This window comes from Cebus imitator, unplaced genomic scaffold (genome assembly GCF_001604975.1).
Source record: "Cebus imitator isolate Cc_AM_T3 unplaced genomic scaffold, Cebus_imitator-1.0 Scaffold374, whole genome shotgun sequence".
In the NCBI taxonomy this organism is placed as follows: Eukaryota; Metazoa; Chordata; class Mammalia; order Primates; family Cebidae; genus Cebus; species Cebus imitator.
The window spans coordinates 763,218-788,671 of NW_016107689.1; the positions used below are offsets into that span (position 1 = coordinate 763,218).

At 32.3% G+C, this 25,454-nt stretch overlaps 1 protein-coding gene across 4 annotated transcripts in view; it reads right to left on the minus strand.

Moving 5' to 3' along the window:
- Positions 1 to 25,454, minus strand: part of CDH19 (cadherin 19) — a 93,245-nt gene that overhangs the window by 25,472 nt on the left and 42,319 nt on the right. For all 4 annotated transcript variants that reach the window (XR_001818709.2, XM_017507364.2, XM_017507363.2 and 1 more), the window contains exons 4-8: positions 23,629 to 23,748; positions 20,372 to 20,536; positions 15,197 to 15,381; positions 13,543 to 13,796; positions 4,803 to 4,924 (exon numbers count right to left, since the gene is read on the minus strand). Coding sequence is in view for 3 of the 4 variants with exons in the window: in XM_017507364.2 (XP_017362853.1) it covers positions 4,803 to 4,924; positions 13,543 to 13,796; positions 15,197 to 15,381; positions 20,372 to 20,536; positions 23,629 to 23,748 (846 nt within the window). In the remaining variant the exon portion in view is untranslated. The remainder of the gene's footprint in view (positions 1 to 4,802; positions 4,925 to 13,542; positions 13,797 to 15,196; positions 15,382 to 20,371; positions 20,537 to 23,628; positions 23,749 to 25,454) is intronic.

Below are 25,454 nucleotides of genomic sequence, written 5' to 3' on the forward strand. Positions count from 1 at the left end.
ATGGTCTCGATCTCTTGACCTCGTGATCCACCCGCCTCGGCCTCCCAAAGTGCTGGGATTACAGGCTTGAGCCACCGCGCCTGGCCTATGTGGTATATTTTTATTTTACTTGAAAAAAGCTATCTGAGGACAGGATATCTATATGATTCACATGTTTATCAACAATACAGCCTAGAAAAAAAAAATTCTGTGCTCAGTATATCCAAACCAAGCAATATTTATTGGGTGCATTTTACCTGCCATGGGCTGTAATAGGTGATGAGAAAAAGTAGTAAAAAGATATGTGTATGGATAGCTTGCAAGAGTCCAGGAACTATTTAAAGTTTTGTATTAATTCATTTCATCTTGATCAACACATGGATTATTATCCTCCCTAATTTTACTGATGAAAACATTGGTAAACCAAGTACAGTTAAATTACTTGCGTAAGATTATAGCTGCAGTGCTGTAACAAAATAGCAATCAATTCTGTGAACCACTGAAATTTACAGTGTAACTTTTAAAAACAAAGAATTAAAAAATCTATATTTAAAGTAAAATAGTTATAATAAAATATATGTAAAGTTTCTATATAAACATTGAGTTGTGAAGATTTTCTAAGTGAGCCAGGAAATCCAAAAAACATAATGAAAGAATATTGTGGTTAAAACATTTAAATCTTTCAAATTGATATAAAAAAGACGTTTCAGAAAAAAAAATATGTAAACTAGAAATTCACAGGAGAGAAAATTCAATTTATCTTACAGCAGACTTTCTCACTGCCATTACTATTAATATTTTAGACTGGATGATCTTTAGTTGTGCAGGATCCTCCTGTGGATTATAGGATGTTTAGTGGTGTCCCTGACCTCTATTCCCCAATTGTCTGCAGCATCCCTCTCACCCCAGTGTGTCAATCCAAACTGTGTTTAGACATTGTTAATGTGCCCTGGCCGATGTTAGGGGCAGAAGTGTTGGGCCAAATGGCCTGCAGTCGACACATTGTGCTGTCATGATGTTTACACAGCCTCTCATCACAGTTAAGAAGATTGGCCGTTTAGTCCATGCCATTTGTGTCATATGTGATAAAACAGTACCCAGTGATGGCAGAATGCTGAAAAATAACAGCATAAACCAACTCTAGTAATGGATAATGAAATATAAACTACTCATATCTGTGACCCAATCTGTTAAAATTAAGCTAAAGTCTAAGGTATAAGTATTCGAGAAAATAACCCAATGAAATACATTCCAGAGTTATTTGCATGGCATCCAAATTATTAAAAACAACTCAAATGTACAACAGAAAAGAATTGGAGAAAATAAATTACAACTGATCTATGACATTATGTGGATTTATTAAAAATGTGTGAATATAGCCAGGCATGGTGACTCGCACCTCTAAATTCCAGCACATTGGAAGGCCAAGGCAGGAGGATCACTTGAGCTGAGGAGTTCATGAGCAGCCTGAGCAACAGAGTGAGACCTCGTCTTTATTAAAAATCCAAAAAATTAGCTGAGTGTGGTAGTGTACATTGTAGTCTCAGTTACTTGGGAGGCTGAGGTGGGAGAATTGCTTGAGCAGGGAGCTGTGGCCACGGTAGTGGTCAACTCCTTAACCTCCGGTGATCCATCCACCTCGGCCTCCCAAGGGGATATGGGGCATTGATTCTTTACTTTGCTTATGTGTTTTTATTTAAAATAGGTGTGTTGTTTGTAATGGTAATTTGAAAGAACAATACAAATTAAAAATTAGAGACCTGATTCTCCTAGTTGAAAACAAGGGAATTTTTTTTCCTTTCTTCCTTTTTCAGAGCCTTCATAAACACACACACACACACACACACACACACACACACACTCACTCACACACACATACACACACAGAAAAAGCATTGTAATTGTAAGTTCTTTGTCTCTTTGAAGTGTATGGAAATCTTTTAAAAGTTCAATAAGTTTGTTGCAAGCTTTGGCATCCAGGATTGCATTTCTCAAGTAATGGTGACGATCTCTTTGAAATGTAGTCTTCAAGGCATACAGTATCCCTATATCCTAGATTTGTGGAAGGATAGGAAACTAATTTTAGCAACCAACTTGTTCTAAGTTGTAGAACTACCTCTTGTCATCAAGACAGGAAAAGTTAAGTTGTCCTTTGGATAAAATCAATTAGCAAACGAAGGTGGTCACTTGAACTATCCAATGAATATAGAATGAATTCTATGTGACAAATGGTGTTAGTCTTCACACTTGAACGTCTAGACAACATTTAACTTGAGACACGTATATAATGGATTGTATCTGCTTGACTACATAAAAAGGTGAAATTTCTTTCCATCTTGGGAATCTCTTCGATTTCCTATGATGCACATCACATTGTGTTTTAATGCTTTCCAGTAATAAAATTTTTCTCTCTGTTCTACCTTTGTGGAGAGGTTTTCTGGGCTGGGATGAGATTTTGCTTGTAATTATATTTTCCCAACAATAATAGTTCCAATTAAGATAGAAATTGTAATTTTCAATTAATGAAAAATTGAATTTGTAAGATTTATCACACACACACACACACACACACACACACACAAACACACATCCATGCCTTTTAGGAAATACGGAAACCATTAATATTTATCATTTTGAGACTCTTCTCCATTGTGTGACATTTAGGTTGAAAATAGATTAATGGAACATTTGCAAACAAAATGATATTTCTAACGATTTCAAGAAGAAATTAATCAAAAAATTAAAGTTTATATTGTTATGGTTTTTACACATGCATCATCATAGAATATTTTTGCTTAAATAAGTTATATAATGTAATTCACTTGTAAATAAACTGAAGGAAAATTAATGAGAAATTCATTTAAAGTTTTTATCTTTGTGTTACTAAACTTTGCTTGAAATTAAGTTCAAATTAAATATTTGGTATTACTGTACAATATATATATAAAACCTCACAGCTGCACTTTAAAAGAGTTGGTAGTTTTACTCATTTAGCTGGCATACTGATAAATAGCATTGTGCTTAATTTAGGAAGCTTTCCAGAAAAGAGACTATGCACAATGAACTTCATTTGCTGAAAAAAAAAATGTTAAATGGAACATCTCTTTCCTATAATCGGTATAATTGTTATGGTGAAAGCTTTTCAAGGTAGTTAACAAATGGAGCTAGGTGCTTTTTAAAACAGTTTTATGTAATGCCCTGTTTTCCACTGGTCAGGTTGTTTATTTATGTTGCTATTGAAGCTTAAAAGGTCAAACCTAATTATTTTTGGTTCAGTATTGATTGCATGGTAGTAAAAAAATGACACACATATTTTTCCCATATAGATATAAAATGGGATTAATGATGTAGAATTTTTTTAAATATTAGAGAAAGAAAAAAATGAAAAGTTGTTATCCAGTGTTACAAAAGCTTGTTCCAACCGGGTTTTCCTTAAAATTAAAAAAAAAAAAAATTTTCTAAGAAATATGCAATGAATAAAAGCTGTATTTGAAAACAAAAAAACAAAAAACAAACAAAAAAAAAACTTTGTGTTTTCTGACCTGAGAAGCCTTGACATTTCCACTGTGGCAACAGACATTTATTCCATTGTAACATTTGCTTTCTTTTACTGTTTAGTTAAATGGAACATTGAAAACCCAGATTCAAGTTCTCCTACAGTGTTTCTGTAGAACTTTTTATTGTATCGCAAAAAATATGTGGAGATGCTTTTCACTCCACCATATCACCTGCCATCTGTCTAATAAAGTAAGGAAAAGTGAGATAGATGCTTCCCACTTTAACAAAGAGTGAAGAAAGGGAACACGATTATTAAAATTCTAAATGAAATCAGTTATAAGAAAAGACGCATTTGAGAATATTTTATATTTGCAATTTTAATACTTTACAATTCTAAATCTATTGACTAATGGAAATGATTTAGATATTTTCTATTATATCTAAGCTTTAATTAATATAATTGAATAAATAACTGATTTATAAGTTCAAGAACAATATCTAAGTGTTAATGCAGAATAATTCTTATCTATTTTTACAACCTGAAAATGAAATCTTCTGCCTAAAAAAACAAACAGAATTTCAGGTGATTTTCATTTATACTTTGTGATTTTCTCAATTTATTTTTGTATTAAAATTATTTACTATTATAATTAGAAAACAGTTTAGAAGATATATAGTGGTAAGTATATAGATAAGCTGGAATAGTGGTAATAAGCAGACATTAATAAGACTAGCTTATTAGGAATACTATTGTTAATGTGTGTATTAAAACACACAAATACACACATTTACACGGAATGTCATTTAATTCTAACAACATCTTAAGGTAGCCTTGCCCCCATGTGTAAAAATTATGTAATTGTGTCACTTTGCTATGAATTATGGTTTCCAGCTTCAACCATGTCCTGCAAAGAACATGAATTCATCCTTTTACATGGCTACATAGTATTCCATGGTGTATATACGCCACATTTTCACAAACACTGTATGTTCTCACTCATAAGTGGATGTTGAACAATGAGAACACATGCACACAGGGAAGGGAACATCACACACTGGGGCCTGTCAGGGAGTGGGGAACTAGAGGAGGGATAGCAGGGGTTGGGAAGATTGGGGAGGGATAACATTAGGAGAAACACCTAATGCAGATGATGGGGGGGTGAATGTAGCAAAACCACCATGGCTTCTGTATGCCTATGTAACAAAAATGCATGATCTGCACATGTACCCCAGAACTTAAAGTATAATAATGATTAAAAAAGAAATTGTGTAATTGTTTAAAGAAATATGGCAAACAACTGCATTGGATCCAAATGAGTACTTACATTTTTCTGTGGCTGTAATACTTAGATTGTACCAGGCACTGATTTCCCGATCCAGTGGGTTAGCTGTAGTGATTGTGCCATTGTCATCAATACTGAACATTTTGCTTCTAGCAATAGAATACCTGAACCCAAAGAAAAGTATTCCTTAATGTTTTTATTATGTCTATATAACAGTGTGACATAGTTCTTTTTAAGCAGTAAGATATCTTAATAAGACATATATGATCTATACAGTCAATATATACTACTGACAATTTTTAAAATAGTATATTCCTGTATTTAAGATTCAACTCAGTAGGGAAAGAAAAAAAAATGTAAAATGACTTTAGATTTAAATTGATGAATGCCAAATCTAAATACACATCACTCATTCTCATGTCAAAAAAAAATGTTAATAGATTAATGACTTGCTTTAAAAATGGCAAAAGCCATTTGTGAAATGAAGAGAAATACAAATAAGTGGGGGGAAAAATTAATGATTGTGAATCTTTTTTTTTCTATGAAGCAAACTAAAATAGATCTTCAGCCTAGACTAGTACTGATCTCTTTCCTATACCACAGATGTTGCTTGCTAATCTGTTCATTTTACTAGAATTACTTGACTTGGTATATAACAACTGTTTTGGTTTAAAGAAAACAATTTCATAAAGAGTAAACTCCATATAATAGACTAACATATTTTACATTTTATAACATTATATATGTTCTATATAATATATATGTTTTTTTATATATTATATGTTATACATATATTTATATTTAATATATGGTACATATATGTTTTATTATATATTATACACATATGTATATATGTATGTAATGTATCACATCATATTTATTTATTATATATTACCTTTATTTTTACATATAAAAATATATATTTGTTATATATATTTACATATAAAACAAAAGTGAAATAAAGGCGTTCTAATGTTCTTGTAGATTTATTACGCATGTAAGAAAGCCAGGTTACAATGTTCCTCCATAAAAAAAAAAGTACTGAAAAATGATCTCCAACTCCACAACGAAAGAAGCCTTTGAAATACTCTGCATGTCTCATCTACATGGAAATAATTAATAGTAAAAATTAGAGGAGTAATAACTAGGGTTCAATAATGGTTTCTCATTGAATGTATATTCCTGAAGACTTTGATGAGATATAGATGAAGTTTACCATAATGATGTGGCAAAGATGAGAATATTTTAATTTTGAATTCAAAAGTTTCCAAAAATAATGCACTACTTTGTAACTTGGTTTTCAGATAAGGATTCAATAGAAATTACAAAGAACTAAGCTTTAGAGGAGTTCAGTTTTAACTGTACTCCGTTTAAAATATAAGTATTTTCCCGAAATATCCACAGTGGTTGCATTTCACACATAATATACTTGTTGGCAAAATTATACAGTGTTTTAACAGTTGCTATTTTGAATTAAATCTCTAATCCTATTTCTGTAAAATGTTACTGTACATAAAGCCCATTTAAAGTTTGATAGGAAGTTGTAGTCTTTAATACTTTAATAAGCATCTGTTAGAATTTAGTAAGAAGAAACACAACAATAAATTGGTTCAGGTCCCATTAATGAATCAAAACATAAATAAACATATATGTAGTTCTCTAGAAAGAGTGACTAGAGTAGAAAGCTATATAAGCAGTGATATGTAATATATATTATATTTCTTAACCCTTTTAAAACTACAAATTCTCATTATGTAAATTTTTTCCCTACTCCACCTTCACTGGACAAAATTTCTTTGACTTTGAGGTAAGTTTTACTTAAATTTTACATATATGTAAAATACATATATATTTTGTCCTTGCACTCCATTTTTAAAACTTGGGAGACAAACATCAGAAAATTCATAAATAGATAAACACTGACTTACTTAGATATGTACCATCATCACTTCAGCGAAATTTAAAATTTGGAATTTTCCCACTAATCCAATTAAAAACATATTTTGAAATAATTTGCGACTTACATAAATGTTGCAAAATAATTTCTACATGCTCTTCACTCAGCTTTTCCTAATGTTAAAATCTTATTTAAAATCTTAATCTTATTAATAAATTAATTGCTATAATGTAATTAACCAAACTGCAAGCTATATTTGGATTTTATTGTTTTTTTCATTCATATCCCTTTACTTTTAAAATCCAATCTACAATCCAATATTGCCTTTCATTTTCCTGTGTCCTTAGTCTCCTACACAATTCCTCGATGTTCTTGTCTCTCAAGACCTTGATGCTATTGAAGAATAGTGGTCAATTATTTTATAGTACGTCTCTCAATTTGGATTTGTCTGATGCTTTCTCATGATTGGATGAAGGTTACATATTTTTGGCAGGAGTATCACAGATGTGATATACTTTCTTAGGTTATCATATGAGGGGCTCATGATGTTAATCATACCTCATTAATGGTGATATTAATCTTGAGCACTTGATTAGGTAATGACGGCCCGATTTCTCTAGGTTAAAGTTGGGGTAGTAATGTTAACAATAACTATGGCTTTGGTGGCTAAAGATGATTTATTATTCATTTACTTCTTCTATACTTAATCACAATAGTTATGTAAGAAAAAATATTCCTTATTTATTTATATCAGTATTAACTCACATTTTTTTCTAATGTGTAAGAAACCCCAAACTCATTCTATAAACCAAATATTGTTACATATTAGTTCATTACATATTTACTATGACTTTGGACTTTTGGAGTAATTCCAGTATGTTTCTTGGGCCCTTGTAACACACCTTCATCCTTCCATTCATTTTTGAATACTTTCTGTCTGGAACCACAAGAGACTCCAGGATAATCTTATGTTTTCCTTACAACAGCCCTGGATTCCAGTTATCAGATGAATTGCAGTATTTTTGATTCAAGAATAATATCAGGAAGCAAGATCTAGGTGTTAAGAGTTCCCATTGCTTCTTCTTGTGTTTCATTGTTTTTTAGGTCCTTTGAGCAGACATCAACAGGAAATATATGTATGTATGCCCATGCATACAGACACATCTATATTTATTTCTGTATCATTCCTTCTGCGATACATATATTAAGATGGCGTTAGAGCATAAGATTTTAATCCAGTGCCACATCTCCATGTAACTTTTCTCATTTTCTTATTTGTAACCATTTCCTTTGACAATAATGAATTTTACTCTTATTACCTACAGTATATATACTTATGTGTTCAATCCGAGCATGCATGTAGAGTAGCACTGCAATCACTAAACAGGACCCACGTAAAAAATGCATTCAGTATGTAGAGTATATTTCTCCTGAATAGCCATTTTATTGTCTCTAGAAAAATTTAGAATTAAAAAACTCTTTTCCAAAATGACTTAGGTTGTATTTTCCTAATTTCTCTCCTTTTGATTATGTTATTTGTTTGTAATATAACAAAGTACATTTGCAATAGTTTGCCTTCCATTTTATAAATATTTCCAAAGTTTTGTTTAATTATTTTCCAGGGTTTACAGTAATTAATATTTTACTCTATGTCATGGAGAATCCTGTGAACTTGGACCACTGAATAGTCATGTGTTTACCATCACGTAATGCCACAGAACAATTTTATCACCCTGCTTTTCTTTTTCATATCTTTTTAGTTTAGGCACCACAGGCTTTACTTATTTCTGTTTGTTTATTAGCTTTTTAAATCCATTCACCTACTGAAGGATATTTGAGTCAATTCCAATTTTTGGAGATCATGTATAAAGCTGCCGTAAATGCCTACGTACAGGTTTTCAAGACAAAGTAAGTGAATACGTTTTCTATGCCTGCTACAACAAAAGGCCACAAGCTGGGTGGCTGAAAACAACAAAATAATATTTTTAGATTTCTCAAAATGGAAGTGTCAACAAGGCCATCCTTCCCTTGAAATCTGTAGGGGTGAATCCTTCCTGGTTCCAGCTTCTGGTGATTTCTGGCAGTCCTTTCTATTCCTCTGCTTGGAGATGTATCGCTCTGATCTCTGCTTTGGTTGTCACCTGGTGGTCTTCTCTCAGAGTCTGCCTTCTTATTAGAACATCAGTCATTTTGGATTAAGGACCTACCTGCTCAGGTATGACCCTATCTTAACTATTTACCTCCACAATAACTCTGCTTCTCAACAAGGCCACGTGGAGGGGTACCGGATGTTAGGACTCCACATGTCTCTTTGAGACACAATTCAACCCAAAACACAAAGTTTTCTTCTTTCCTGGGTAAATGCTTGGCAGTAGGATTGCTGGGTGTTATGGTTAGTTTAGGTTTAATTTATAATAATCTTGTATCTTTCTACCTTGATAAACTCACTTATTACTGGGCATTTTTGTGAATTTCATGGAATTATCTTGGTAGATAATCAAGTCATCTGCAAATAAAGAAAACTACTTATTTCTCTCCAGCTTGTATATTTTTATTTCTTTTTCTTGCTTATTGCATGGCCAGACTTCTAATATTACAGATTTGGACTGGTGAAAGAATACATTTCTACCTTGTTTCCAGTCTTAGGGAAAATGCACATAATATTCCATAATTAAGTATATATTAGCTGCACTTTTGCAGATACTCTGTATCTGTTTAAGAATCTTCCCTTCTATTCATATTGTGCTGATTGTTTTTATCATGAATTAATTTTGAATATTGTCAATTTTTTTTCCATTGAGAAGATAATATGGCTTTTTAAATAAATCTGTCAATATGATCATTTATAGAAAATATTTTAATAAATAGATGTATCCTTGCATTCCAGGGTACACTCCAGCTGATAGGGATACACTGTCCTTTTCACAAATAGCTGGAGTTGCTATTATTTGTAAAGAATTTTCATGTTTGTTTATGAGGAATATTGACCTGTAGTTTTGTTTGTAACATATGGTAGAGTTTATCAGTGGCATCAATTTTTACTGGAACTGCTCTTTGTTTTTGTAAAGGTTTTCAACAGACTTTTTGGTGATATATATGTGCTTGTGTGTATGCATGTGCTTGTGTACATATTCATGTGGTTGTACATATATGGTTGTTTGTAAATACATATGTATGTGTGTGCATGCTAAGGTTATTTATCTTTCAATATAAATTTTGGTGGATTCTCTCAAGAACTTCATCTGAATGTATAGACATAGAATTGTTCAAAGTAGTTCCTATAATCATTTTTAGTGTCTGTGGGATCAATATGTATCCTCCCTCTTTCACCTCTGCTAATAGTAATTTTTGTCTTATCTCTCTCCTTCTGTTTGCCCCTTGGTCTTTCTCAATAGAGATGAATAGACTTTAGCAAAATTTTGAAAGAATCTGCTATTGATTTCATTATATTTATCCATTGCTTTCAATTTCACTGCTTGTGATCTAATTGTTTTTGTTTCTATTTTTTTTTCCTGCTTGCTTTGGGTTTTATTTGTTCTTTTTTTTTTCTAATGGAAAAGAATACACCATCTTTTTCATATTAACAAATTATTTAAAAACTTGACTTTAGGCTTAATTTAAAAGGAAACTTCAATAATGTCCAAAAAGTAAATCATACCCATTGATAGCAAAAGAGTAATCCCTATATCTGAAGTCCAGAAAAATAAGGCAGTTGTCTTAGTCACCTAAAATACTATTAAAAATTACCATAGGCTGGTAGCTTATAAACAACTGATATTTATTTGTTACATTTCTGGAGGCTGAAAGCATGAGATTATGATGCCAGCATGATTGGCTTCTGACAAGGGCCCTCTTTCAGTTGCAGACTGCTGACTTCTGTGTCCTCACAGGGAGAAAGAGGCTGAGAGAGCTATCTGGGTTCCCCTGTGTCAGGGTACTAATCCCAGTCATTAGGGTTCCACACTTACAACTTCATTCCTATAGAATCCACTTTCTTCTACCCACCTTCTACTACCATTTCATTGGGATTTAGGATATCAAATATGGGGCTCACCTTCTAATGCCATTTCATTGGCATTTAGATTTCAAATATGAATTTTGAGGAATATAAGCATTTAGTCCCTGAGATAATACCTGAAATAATACACAGTCTTAGAGATAAAATAGAAATTTTAAGAATAATTTCTTATGAAGGTCTTAATTATTTTATGGTAGTAATTTTATTACAGTTGGTTTTGCACTCCTTTAATTTTTACCATACTGGGCTCCTTAAAACAGTCTATCACCTCACTTTCCACTCTAAATATTACATTATTCCATCATTTCTGTGCCCCATTTTTTTAAAATTGACATATGGTTTGTTATTAGAATTCATATCAAGGTAGATCTTACGCCTCAAGCTTTTCCGACTTCAGTTACAGCAAGAATATTTTGTTAAACTAGTTTATTTTATCCCATCCAAGATTTGATGAAACTGAGTTTGGGAATTTCCATGCTTTACAGAAACAGCAGGTGATTCTTACTCAGTAGGAAAAACTAATATGAGTTTAATGAATTGAGATTAATTTACAGTGTTTAATATGTATTAGTGTTTCTCCCAAAACAATGAAACATCCCTAAGGCTAAAATACAATGTCCTAATATTTCTTTTCGTTTTTGTAGCTCTTACCATGCAGTGAGTATTAAGGAAGAGATATTATCAAATTAAAACTCAAATTGAAATCATTTTGCATTTTATGTTCAAATATTTTGGAGATTTTTTGCTTACAAAGAAAAACAGAGATAAAGGAAACCAAAAAGAAATCTCCAGAAATGTGCTGAAGTGGATAGTTTCGTCTGCATCTGATATTGTTTTTATGATCAATTTTGAATGTTTGTTAAACTATATCATATGGAAAAATCATCAACAATATCAACAACAAAACGGCTGTATCCTTTGTGATCACAGCATGTGTGAAAAGCAATATTATGTAAAAGCCACTTTTAAATGAAATAACATCTGTCAGATCATTAAAACGTATTCCTTTGATGGATACAAGTTATTTTAAAAAGTAATAATTACCGGTATAAAAGTGAAAATTATTAACTAAAATATTTCTAAGTTGAAGTAAGTAGACATCAATGGTTACACTAAAAAACACGAAACCTCTTAATATTTGGTTGCACCTTACATTTTTCTTCATATATGTGGTATTTTCACATGTAGTAAGCATGCAATTCTTCACTGTATATTACTGTGCTTTAAAATGTATGCAATGGTATTATCTATACTTCACAAGTATCATAAACCATAATTTATTTACTTACATTCCTAAAATTAATATTGTTCAGTACTTTATTATAAATGATAACATATTGAACATCTTAATCATCAAAGCATTTTTCAAAATTCCATATTATTTAATGTTCTGAGAACAATTAATAGGTATATAGATATATTTTTAAAGTAAATAATTGATACACTTATGCAATCACTAAAGTCTCTATGACTAATTAAGAACTATATATGCATCTCAGAAGTCAACGTTTTATAAACAGGAAATATAATGGAAGAACGGTAACATTTCTTTGTATCAAAAATTAAATCGAATTTTTCATTTGCTATGGCAAGGCCTTCGCAAAGCCAAGCAGTAGCCAGCATTATAATTAGTACATGAGGGTTTATGGAAAATAGGTGAGTAAGAAAAGATGTTGGAAAAAAAAGTTACGTAACAAGTTTTGTTTTTTTAATATCCAAGGAGACTATACCTCAAACAATGAAGCAGAAATAAATAAATAAATAAATAAATAAATAAATAAATAAATAAATAAAAATTATAACATAGTAACTGAAAATAACAGACTATTTTACTAGATGGCAAATACTTGTTTAATTGTAATGCAAGATTAGATTTCTAACCCTTTGAACTCCTTTAAGTGGTATCCTGTAAAACAGGTCTCCAACCCCCAAGCCATGAACTGCTACCTATCCATGGCCTGTTGGCAACCTGACCACACAGGGTGAGATGAGGACAGGCCAGCCAGCTTTACTGTCTGAGCTCCACCTCCTCTCAGATCCGCGGCAGAACTGGATTCTCATAGGAATGTGAATCCTGTTGTGAACTGTGGATGTGAAGGATCTAGGTTGAGAGCTCCTTATGGGAATCCAATGCCAGATGATCTGAGGCAGAACCGTTTCATTCTTAAACCATTCCTCTTCACCTCACCAACTGTGGAAAAAATTGTCTCCCACCGAACTGGTTCCTGGTGGCAGAAAGGTTGTGAAGGACGACTATAAAAGCTTTCTCAATTTTTGAATATCATTTCTTTTTTTTTTTTTTTTTTTTTTTTACAAAAATGATGCTGTAGTCAATAATTTTACTTTTACATCGTAAAATCACTATAAGTGTAGAACTGTTTGTAATACAAAAGATAAATTCTAGAGGTGATGGATACCTCACTTAACCTAATATGATTATTAAATACTGTATGCCTCTATCAGAATATTTGTAACATATATACATAACATAAATATGTGCCCACCAATATCATTTCAAGAAAATAGTATTTAAATAAGCCACATTTTGATCAGTTGTGTTTCAGCTCTGATTGGTGATTTAAAAAACAATTCTTTTTCTCTTACCTCCTTTCCTCTTTTCAGTGCAATACATGGTACTGAATTTTAATTGGTAATTGCCTCTTTCTTGCACGTTTGAAATCACCAATTTTACTGCATCTTAACCAACATTGACATTCCCTATTTTAATTTTAAATTGTTACAAATTAATTATGATGTACAGAAATATAGATACAGATATAACTTTGTTTAAATTTACATGCAATTTTATTTTTAATCTAATTAATGTTTACTTATTTGTTAATGCAAAAGTGACGTTACAGACATACCTGATAGGAGATTTCCTATTATCTGGGTCTGTGGCAGACACCATGCCTACAAATAATCCATGTGGGTTTTCTTCAAGAACTTCAAATATATAATATGGAAGGTGGAAAAGGGGAGGCTCATCAACATCTTCCACCTGGATCCTAATAAAAGTGGTGGAAGCTTCAGTGTGGTATTCCATGAGCTGCTCATCAACATGATGGTTTTTAACTTTTGCTCTAATACCATAGTGGTTCTGGTGCTCAAAATCCACTGTCTGCGAAGAAATACAGTGTATGCAGAAGAAATGGCGTTAGTAATCCAAGGTATTACTTAGAAAAAAGGAAGGGCTAATATCCAGAATCTACAAAGAACTTAAACAAATTTACAAGAAAAAAAACAAACAACCCCATCAAAAAGTGGGCAAAGGATATGAACAGACAATTCTAAAAAGGAGACATTTATACAGTCAACAAACATATGAAAAGAAGCTCATCATCACTGCTCATTAGAGAAATTAAAATCAAAACCACAATGAGATACCATCTCATGCCAGTTAGAATAGCGATCATTAAAAATTCTGAAGACAGCAGATGCTGGAGAGGACGTGGAGAAATAGGAATGCTTTTACACTGTTGGTGGGAGTGTAAATTAGTTCAATCATTGTGGAAGACAGTGTGGTGATTCCCAAGGATCTAGAACTAGAAATACCATTTGACCCAACAATCCCATTACTAGGTATATACCCAAAGTATTATAAATCATTCTATTATAAAGACACCTGCACATGTATGTTTATTGTGGCACTATTCACAGTAGCAAAGACTTGGAACCAACCCAAATGCCCATCAATAATATACTGGATAAAGAAAATGTGGTACATCTACACAATGGAATACTATGCAGCCATAAAAAAGGATGAGTTAATGTCCTTTGCTGGGACATGAATGAAGCTGGAAACTGTTATTCTCAACAAACTAACACAAGAACAGGAAAGGAAAGGCCGCATCTTCTCACTCATAAGTGGGAGTTGAACAATGAGAACACATGGACACTGGGAGTGGTACATCACACACTGGGGCCTGTTGGGGAGTTGGGGGCTAGGCAAAGAATAGCATTAGGAGAAATACCTAATGTAGATGACAGGATGATGGATGCAGCAAGCCACTATGGCATGTGTATAACTATGTAACAAACTTGTACGTTCTGCACAGGTACCCTAGAACTTCAAGTATGATAGAAAAAAGAAAAAAGATTTTACCTGCTAAATTCAGTGTCAGGGGACTTTCAGTTAGGTTTTACTTTTTATGTACATGGATCTCTCTGATATAATTGTTAATTAGACATAACAAATCAGTATGTGTATTGCCACTTATTTTCATTTAGGAATACAATTATACTTTTGAGGGCATAAACATCTAATGAAACTGAGAATGAATTTCCAAGTATTTAAGATATTTTCCAAAGAGTTTCTTTTATTTGAATTAAAAATGTCCTGCATGTAATTCTAGAAACCCTGTAATAACTACCTCATCTCTAACATCCTTTCCTCCAAAAAGCATAAATTACAGGATCTCATTTCAATTATTTAATAAGATAAAACTAACCAGCTACACAAAATATGACTTGTTTTAATTTTACACTATTCTGCAAGACAAATAATTTTAACAAGTCTACCTTTTTTAATATAACAATTCCTTCTTGAGTTTCATTATTAGTAATGATGTCAAATGTCTGTGAATCATCTTCTTCAATGCTGTACTCCATTTCTGCATTCTCTCCTATGTCGTTATCATATGCCATGATTGTTCCTATGGAAGTCCCAGTAGGTGCAGATTCAGAGACACTCAGGCGGTATAAACCTTTAAAAACAAAATTTAAAATATTTTGGATAAATATTTATCATAGGAAACTTTCAATTAGAGCATTCTTTATTTATGATCTGTAAGGAATCCCATACCTACCTTTTCCAGTTACTTGTTCTTAATCTTTCTTTTATTCTTCCCTCCTTCCTTCCTTCCTTCCTTGCTTCCTTCCTTCCTCACTCTCTGCTCCCATAAATAATCTCTCCTATTTTTTGAAATATAAACATTTTCTAATATCCTATTTGATCATCTATCATCATCTCTCAAATATATCTTAGGAAAGCCTGTCACCAATATTATTTCCATTTACATGCATATCACCTCAATATTCATGTTTTATTTTTTGTTGTAACCTTCAACCATCATAAATTAAATTTGACAGAAATAATTTGCATTTTTTTCTTTAACATCCCTGATACCTGAAGTTACTGATGAATATACATGCAGAGTAAAGGTGGGAGAGTCTGAATGCAAATAGTTTCGTTCCAAGAACGATGGTTTGATTTTGAGCCTGCATTATATTAGCATTAGAGGAGATGCAAAGAAAGATAGATTGAAAAGAGCTGGTAAATGAATGTAGTAGAAAAAGCATTTTGTAGTCAAAGGTGACTTAATTGATTTGGTCATGAGTAAATAATTGCAGCTGTATTTAAAATGCATCAATATAACCACAAATTACTGGGCATTTTTCTTTATTTTTCAGGAGTAACTTGCATAAAACTGATAAAGAACTATACTATTTTTAAATTATTATTTACAATTGCATTTTCATCCACGTGAATATATGACATTATTTATGTCAAATGGCATCAGCAAACATATAATATTTTAAAGAATGGAACTTCTTAAAATTCTAAAAAATAAGCACATATAATACAATTCTTCTTTAAAGGGATTCTTGGTTCCTTTAGATACATAGAGGAGGCAGTCACTTCACAGATTCAGTTGAGACTTTACTTCTTAAGTGGAATAAATGTTACTTTTTCAATGCTAATATTTCACTGCTTTTTTGGAACAGAAATAGAAGTTTGACTATTAGTAGTGTTTTTTACATTGTAGAAAAATTAAAAGAATTGTTTATGTTATTGAAAAAATTAAAAATCACTATCATTAATCTGGAGAAAACAATGACATTGCCATGAATGTGACAGGGGATGGTTCAGACTTAAATGTTATTGAGCTTATATTAAACTACTGTCCTTCAAAATGAAAAGGAATGGAAATATTTTCCTCAGTCAATATTTCGTCTATACAATTTTCCATTCTTTCGAAAATTATTTTTTGAACACTATTTTTATAAGACCCTGTTCTAGAGGCTGGGGTTATAGCAGATGATAACACATATAAAAGCTGCTACCCTCAGCTCATATTTTTGATGATAAAATACACAATAAATAAGACACTGATGTATATGAAGGTAGTATTCTGGTGGAATAATTTAAAATTTATGATATGGTGTAAAATATTCACTGTAGATGTGACTTTTGGATAAGAATTGAAGTAAGGAAATGAATATCTGGGGAAATATCATTTCAAGAAGAGGAAAAGCCAGTGGGTCTGGAATGTTCTGGGAACAGAGGGGAGGCTAATTGCCTGGTGTTGACTTCTTAGTAAGCAAAGGGGCAGATAGAAACACTAAGGTTTCAAGAGGAAATGGGACAGGGCTGGACCATGGCAGACTACTCAGATCTTTAAGACTCTTTGGATGATACTAAACCTAAGGACTGACTTCTCTGAGTAATATGGTCAAACTTGCATTTTAACAAGATTACAAGGCTGTGTTGAAAATAAACTAAAGGAGAGCAATGGCATAAGCAGAGAGCCTAGATGAGAGCCTATTGCAGTAATAGAGATAAAATAAGATGGTGGTGTGAGCCAAGGTGGTAGGGATGGATTTGGTGAGAAGTGTTCATATCTTGGATATTTTCTAAGGCTGAGACAACAACATCTGCAGGGAATTAAATTTTCACTCTGAGAAAAAGAAAAGTAGAAGTAGCTTCAAACCTTTAAGCAAGGAAGGAAGAGGGCGTGTGTCTGTGTGTTGTGTGTATGTGCATTTGCTCACAGAATATTGAAAGTCAGGAACTATCAAGATTGTGGAGATTATCAATTCAGGCTGGGTGAAAATTATAGGTGAGCTTGGTATGGCCACCATAATCTGAGTGGGATCATTAATCCTTCACAACAGTGCTGTTTGAATCGAAAAAGCAAGGTTTTGGCTTGAACAACATGAAAACTGGATGTGTGAGTACCTGAGGTTGGAAAATCTGCAGGAAGAGGGAGTTCAGAGGAGGGGGTAGCTGAAATCGGGAGCTCGGTTAAATGTATGTTAGATTTTAAATGTGAAGATGCTGAGAAGACAGATTTACTCTTGTGAAGCTCACCAGAGAAGTTCAGTCTGGAGACATATATTTAGACAACATATATTTAGACAACAACCTCTGTGTGTTGTCAGCACAGAGGTGGTATGTAAAGCCATGTGTCTGGATAAGATCATAAAGGAATGACTATAGAAAGGAAGAAAGACAACATCAAAGCCTTGGCTCACAAATATTCCAAAATATAAAGTATATAGAGGAGAAGAAGAAAAGGCAAGGACTGAAAAAATAGGGACTAGTAAGGTAGAAGAAAACGCTAATGAGAATGGAATATTAAGGTTTTCAAGGAGAGGTTGATCGATTACGTCAAATTCTTCCAAGAAATCAAGTGTCATCGAACTGAGAACTGACATTGCATTTACTTCCATTTAAGTTATTGATAGAAATGATCAGATTAGTTTGGTCAAGTAATGTGGATGCAACTCATATGGAGTAAGTTTTGAGAATTTTGAGGTCGTTAATTAAAAACAGTAAGTTTTAATAACATTTTTAAGAAATTTTCTCTAAAGGGAAAGGAAAAATACAAACCATCTTTAAGCTGAGCATGGAAGTGAAGTCAAGAAAGTGTTTTTGTATTGTTTTGTTTAGGATGTGAGTAAAAACAGTAATAAACATGTTTGGATGCTGATAGGTACGAACCAGCAGAGGACGCTGTTAACACAAGGGAGAGAGATGTTTGAGAGATGCCTTTAATTGGGAGGGTAGGGAGTGTTGCCTATAACAGAGGGCATAGGTATTGAGTATTGAAATTGAGAGGAGGGTAATGGGATTCCCACAAGGGAAAACCGGGTGTATAAGGGTAAGGAGGCCAGCATCAGATCCACCCACAGTCGTATTTGAATGAAAGTATTAATAGTAACATCATCATTGCATACGCAGATTCAGTTAACAAAGATAATTTTTAAACATATTTAAAATTTTCTGATTTATTCAAAATATTTTAATATTAACGTCTTGAAAAATCAGAGGGAAACTGAGAAACATAGTAGAAGCTTCAGGATATTTTATTGCAACAAGTTCCTTTGGGAATCTTCCTGCCTTCCAGAGCCTTCTACTTGTCTTTCATCATCATCTGCACAAAATTTGGACCACAATTTTTTAATAAATCCAGCCACTATTTCTCAGATATTAGATGCCAATTATTTTATAAAGTTCTGGGTATTTCATATTTAACTTGACATTCTCCCCTTGCCTTTAGGGGCCATATTAATGTTGTGGACACAGTCCTATACATCATGTATTTTACTACATGAAGAGAAATGAAAGTACAAACTCTGGCCTCTTTGCCTACAGTCCATCCACAGAGGAACTGTTTTCTCAACCCATATAACAATGATAATTTTTTAATATGACAAAAATTAAAATTGTGAGATAGAGCAGAAATAAAAGAATGAGAGTTGTAATATTTATGGAAAAATCAAAAGATCTGATAACCTTGCATAAGTTGGCTAAACTGAGTAGCGTCTGTATTATTTAGGTGTGTGCATTTGTGTGTGTGCACACACACGTTAACAGATACTATCAGGTCAATATCTAATAAATCATGCTATAGTATAATTTTTTATTGGCTTCTTTCTTTGTTCCATGCTAATTAAATTTTATTCCTAGCATGATAATTACTCATGCTTTCTGGAAGTGCTTATAAATGTATTTCTGTAGCTAAAACAGAATACCCTGAAAAATAAATTTCCTAGAAAAGAAATTCCTCCAATAATTCCATAAGAAATTTTTTATGAAGTATATCATGTGCTTATATTTAGCTTGTAGTAATTACTTAAATTTTTAGAGCAGGTGTGGCCTATTCTGGCTACAAAGTAAAAATAAATACAGATAGTCATTTTAAATGATTACCTACAGTTTGCAGAAGTACCCCACAAAGATATCTGTGTCCAAATTCTGCTGAACCCATAAATATGTTACCTAAAGTGGCAAAAGAGAATTAAGGTCACAGATAGAATTCAGGTTGCTAGTTAGCTGACCTTGACATGGGAACATTTTTCTGCTTATCCCACTGGATTCAGTCTAATTACATGAGTGTTGAAAAGTGGAAGAGGCAAATGTGTATGTTAGAGAGTTGTCAGTCTGCAAAGTATGTGGCACTTCTAGCTGCTTCTGGGATGTGTGGGCTAAATCGAGAACCATAAATAAAAACAAACACACACACACACACACACACAAATAACCATAAAGAGAACTTTAGGAATTAAGGATGTTTCCCAGCTTACAGTCATCAAGAAAACAGAAACCTCAATTATATAAACACATAAACTGAATTCCCTTAAATAAACTAGGAGATGAATACTCACCTAGAGCCTACAGCAAGAAACACCTCCCTGAATCCTTTGATCGTAACCCAATGAGACCCCATAATGTATTTGTTTTAAGTCATGAAGTTTGTGGCAATTTATTACAGCAGCGATGGAAAACTAACACATTTTATTTCATTTGTATTTGACTTTTTAACATGAATTAAAATAATCATACTGTAACGATCAACAAATTTAGTTTACACAATTCTAGTGCTTTTAGAATGTAGACTCTAAGATCCACTTATATATAACACATTCAAATTTATATTGTAATGAAGATTTAGAATGATTTTTACTTACTTTCTTTAAATATAGGCTTATTGTCATTAACATCTGAAAGTTTAATCAATACACTCGTTGTGCCAGACAGTGCTCCTGGCTGACCAATCATGTCCTTGGCTTGAATGATTACCCAATACTCATCTTGCAGTTCTCTATCCATTTTAGAAGATATTCTTATGACTCCTTTAAAAATGTAATAAAATTCCAATTATTTCATTATTAATCATGACAAATTTCTTGTTAATCTCCTAACCATTGCACCATACATTATTTTGCTGTATGTTGAACCACTAAAATGTGCCAGAGACTGTCCTGGAGAAAAATAATAATCATAAATTAAACATCAACACTGCCTAGAGTCTACAGTGACCATCGCAATACTAAGAACACTGGTAGGCCTTAATAAAATACATGTTAAGGTAATCCACAGGTAAAAAAAGAAGAATGTCTTGTTTTTTACTTTAACTTATTTTCTTCTATCTTCTCTAACATAATATCAGCTTGCTACAATTAGCTTTCTCCCTGAAACTCTGAAGTTAGTGTATTATTGATAAATGTGTAAATTACAATACCAAATTTATGAAATAAATATCGTGTCCTAATTACTTTAAAGCCTACTTAGAATTATGAGATATGAAGAAGACCTGGTTGTTGACCTACAGTTATTTTATATATATATATATATATATATATATATATATATATATAAACATGTAAAACTGTAATATATTCAAACTCAAGATAAATAATGATAAATATTTCAATAAATGCTTAACTTCTATAAAATTATTTGGTATAAACTAATTAACGATCACTGAAAAGAACCTAAGACAATCTTAAGACGAGTTTATAGGAGAGGGCTTAACATTTCTAAAGATTTGGGGAACACACACAAAAAATAGATAATTGCCAATACCTCAATATATCTAGGACAAAATATTCGTTAAAAAATATGATTTCATGGACATAAAGATGGAAACAGTAGATACTCAGGACTACTACAGAGGGCAAGTGGGGGGAGAGAGTTGAAAATTAGACAGGATCATTAGTACCCCAAACCTCAGCATCACACAATTTACCCATGCAACAAACTTGCACATGTACTCCTTGAGCCTAAAATAAAATAAAAATTGCAATGAACTTGTGAAAAAAAATAGCCATATATTATGAGTATAAAATGCACGCCTGATTTCAAGACTGAAAACAAAAAATGTGAAGTATCTCCATAGTTTTGTATTGACTATTTGTTGCAATGGTAGTATTTTTGATATATTGGATTAAATTTAATGTAACATAATTTTTAAAAAATTGTTATATGTAATTTTTAAAAGATAAATCAGACCATAATATGAGGGGATTCTAGTTGTGAACTAAAGTGTTTCACAAATTCAATCAATTATTTGAATCCCAATGGAAATCATTGAGTATGTTGTGCAAGTGCTGCTAGCATCTCCCTGAAAATGACTCAAGGGAGAGGTAAATAGGAGTCTTTCTTCCCCATTTACTGCACCTGCTTCACTTTCACCTTTTCCTCTCAGCCTTTAGACTATGTAAAGGATAGGTATTTCTGGAACTTGTGCACTTCAAAACTTATTCCTTCAGTGATTTTATCCATGCTTGTCCATACCAACTCTTCTACAGCAATGCAAGTTATAGTTTTAGCCAACCTACTCAGCATATTTTAAAAAATCAGTGTGCAGGGTAAGAGCTGGGGGTGGAAAGAAAGCATGGTCAGAAAGGTCCGGTATGGCTCAGAATGTGTTTATACTTTATACACCTCCCTTTCTTCTTTCTTCTGTGTTTCTCAACAGTGGAGCCTAGTTAGTATAATCAACTCTTTCCCACCCCAGGAATTTCCCTAATTCTTCCCATGCCCTGGAATCATCTTCCACTCTCTCCTCCTTGTCTATAGGCTCAGCTAATCATTCTGGTTACAGGGTACTTTGCCCTGAACACACAATATAAAGTCAGCCTCACTTTTTTTCTCCTACTGAAACTTTTTGTTTTACTTAATAATTACCCACAGTAGAATGTATGTGTTCATTACCATTCATGTTTAATATCTATCTGTAAGTTCCAAAAAAGAAGAGTCCATGATTATGTTTTGTTTTTGTTATTATCACGTATTATTTTAAATTTTGCAACATTGTACCTTTATAAATCTAGTAAGTTGTATAACACTTGGTACATATTCAGCTTTTCTAGACCAGAATGTATGAGGGAATTAAAGCCTAATGTTTTGAGGTATCCATCGTGCATCTGGAAGAATAAAGGCCATATGCCATTCCTGAAATAATTAAGAACATAGTCACTCAAATAATATTTTTTAGAACCTGATTCTCTCAAGAAACCTTAATTGAAAAAGGCTGAGACATTCAGTAATTGCTGAATGAATGAATAAGAAATGTTTAAAGAGCCAACACAATGCTTTAGTTCTTTAAAGGTTTCAATATAAGCTGGAAATAATATTTTTCTTGTGTTAAAAACCATAGAATTTTAGTTCTTATTATGTTATTGGGTCATTAGTTATATGCTTTTTTTTCTTTTTATCAGCAGAGACTCCTAACGGAAAAAAAATTAGGTGGGCATAATTTTGTTTTAAACACAACAATTAATATTTGTCTAACAAATTAGGGTCATATGATTGTTTAAAATAAAAGGAAAAAATCTGTTTTCTGTTTATTTTGTATTCAATTGATTAATACAAATTTGTAAAGCAACGTTACAAAAAGAATTAAATATTTTATTCATGTAAATAAGAAAGATGTAAAATGCAGAATTATTTTTAGGTGAATGTCTCATATCAATTTGTACGCTTAGCCATCTACTCAGAGTTAATCTCAGTTTTTCTGTAGGGGTATGCAGCTGTATCTCATTGTGGTTTTAATATGCATTCCCTGATGACTAATGTGGCGAGCTTTTTTAATATGCTTACTAGCTTTTTGTATATTGTTTTTTGTCAGTTGCTTGTAAATGCCTTTTTCCTATATTTTTAAATTGGGTTGCTTGTCTCTTTTTCTAATTCATTTAAAAGAATCCTTATATATGATTTATACCCCTTACACAATTAATTTGTGGTACGGACATAGAAAATCCAATCTCCTATCCTTAGAAATATCAGCTAAAAGACTAAAAGTAATTAAATGCTTAGGAATTGTAATCATTTTACCTATGACTTATCAGGTCTATTGTAAACATGTGTCTAAGCAGCTAATTTTGCGGACAATTGCCTTATTTAGAATCATGTTAAATTTGCTTGTTTCCTTCACAAATACCTGTTGTTGGTTCAACAGAAAAATATGGCTGGCCTTGTAGTAAGCTGTAGAGGAGGCGAGCATTATTACCGCTTGAAGAATCATCAGCATCACTTGCTGTCACCTGCATAACTAATGTACCTAAAAAGAACATAACAGGAAATTAAGACTGTGGTCTTGTTCAGGAATAATTCAGTTCTGTGAAGCAGTCTTTCTTTACTAAGTAAGATGATGTTTTAAAATGAAAGCTCAATTCACCTTTTGTTTTTAATTGTAAAAGTAATACTTTTTTTACGGGCTAAAGTATATAACTTTTAATAGAAAATATTCGTAATTCCATATGAAATATGGAATTATTAACATGTAGATTGTTGGCATAATAAGTGTAGCTATTCATTGTAATGTGTAATTTATAAATTGATAAACTTTTCCAAGGTGTATTATTAGTGGAGGAATTAAAAGGAATTTGGAAATTATTTTCACGAATATATATAGTATAGCCTGTACCTTAAACAAATTGGAGAAGGTTGGTAAATATTTACAAAGATTATTGAAATGAGCTTCAAAGAGTATCTAGTTGAGGATAAGGATGGGCATAATTATATAGCTTCTTTAATTCTCTTCTCTAATATACCCACTTGCTTTGATAAATTTTTTAAAAAGCAAAGTAATATTCCCCTCCCTGTGCCCATGTGTTCTCACACTGGGGACTGTTGGATATGGAGGGATACGGGAGTGATAACAGGGGGTGGGGAGATTGGGAAATGATAGCATTAGGAGAAATACCTAATGTAGATGATGGGGTGATGACTGCAGCAAATCACCATAGCACATGTATACATATGTAACAAACCTGCAGGTTCTGCACATGTACCCCAGAACTTAAAGTATAATGAATTAATTTTTTAAAAAATTTAACTGGCAAAAAAAACCCACATCATGTTTTGCATCCTAAATACACACAATTTTTTTTGTCAATTATATTTAATAAAGCTTGATGGGAGAAAACAAAACAAAGCAAAGTAAAATCTTGCAGATCTGGATTACATAAGCATTCTCTTTAAAATTCAGCAACAAGAAATAAAATTATAGGGAATATTTATTTATACATTTAAAATTAGTGCTCAGATTTTTAAAATATTTATTTAAAACTATTGAGCTTTCAAAGTATCTTCTGTAAACATGGAATTGAATGTTATGGGTCTTGGAAATATGTATTGGTTGAAACACTGTGTACTATGTCAACAAGAATGGCAACACGAATGACACAAAATCAAATAGCTTCTGTGGTTTTGTTTACAACTAGCATCATTAATTTTCTCATCACAGCTCAAGTTTATAAACTGATACACAGTAATAGGGATCCATTCTATACTTCACTAACATGAAACTCTTTCTGTCGCCCTAAATAGTTTGTATTCTTTGCTGTTTTGTCTTAGCATTTTTATAATGGTATTAAACATTTGTTTTAATATCATAAAGCATATTTTATTGAAGTAGAATTTATTTTTATTCATATAATTTTAGTGAGTAATACTTTTATCTGATTCAAAATCAAGAACAATAAAATGGATGAGAAGAAAATTATTTGCCTCCTTTTTACAAAACTTAATTCCTTCAACTACTCAACATGTAAGACACTTACTAGTTTTAGATCATTATTTATTTATTTATTTATTTATTTATTTATTTATTTATTTATTTTGAGGTGGAGTCTAGCTCTGTTGCCCGGGCTGGAGTGCAGTGACACCATCTCAGCTCACTGCAACCTCCACCTCCCTGGTTTAAGCAACTAACCCACCTCGGCCTCCAGATTAGCTGGGATTACAGCACATGCCACCATGCCC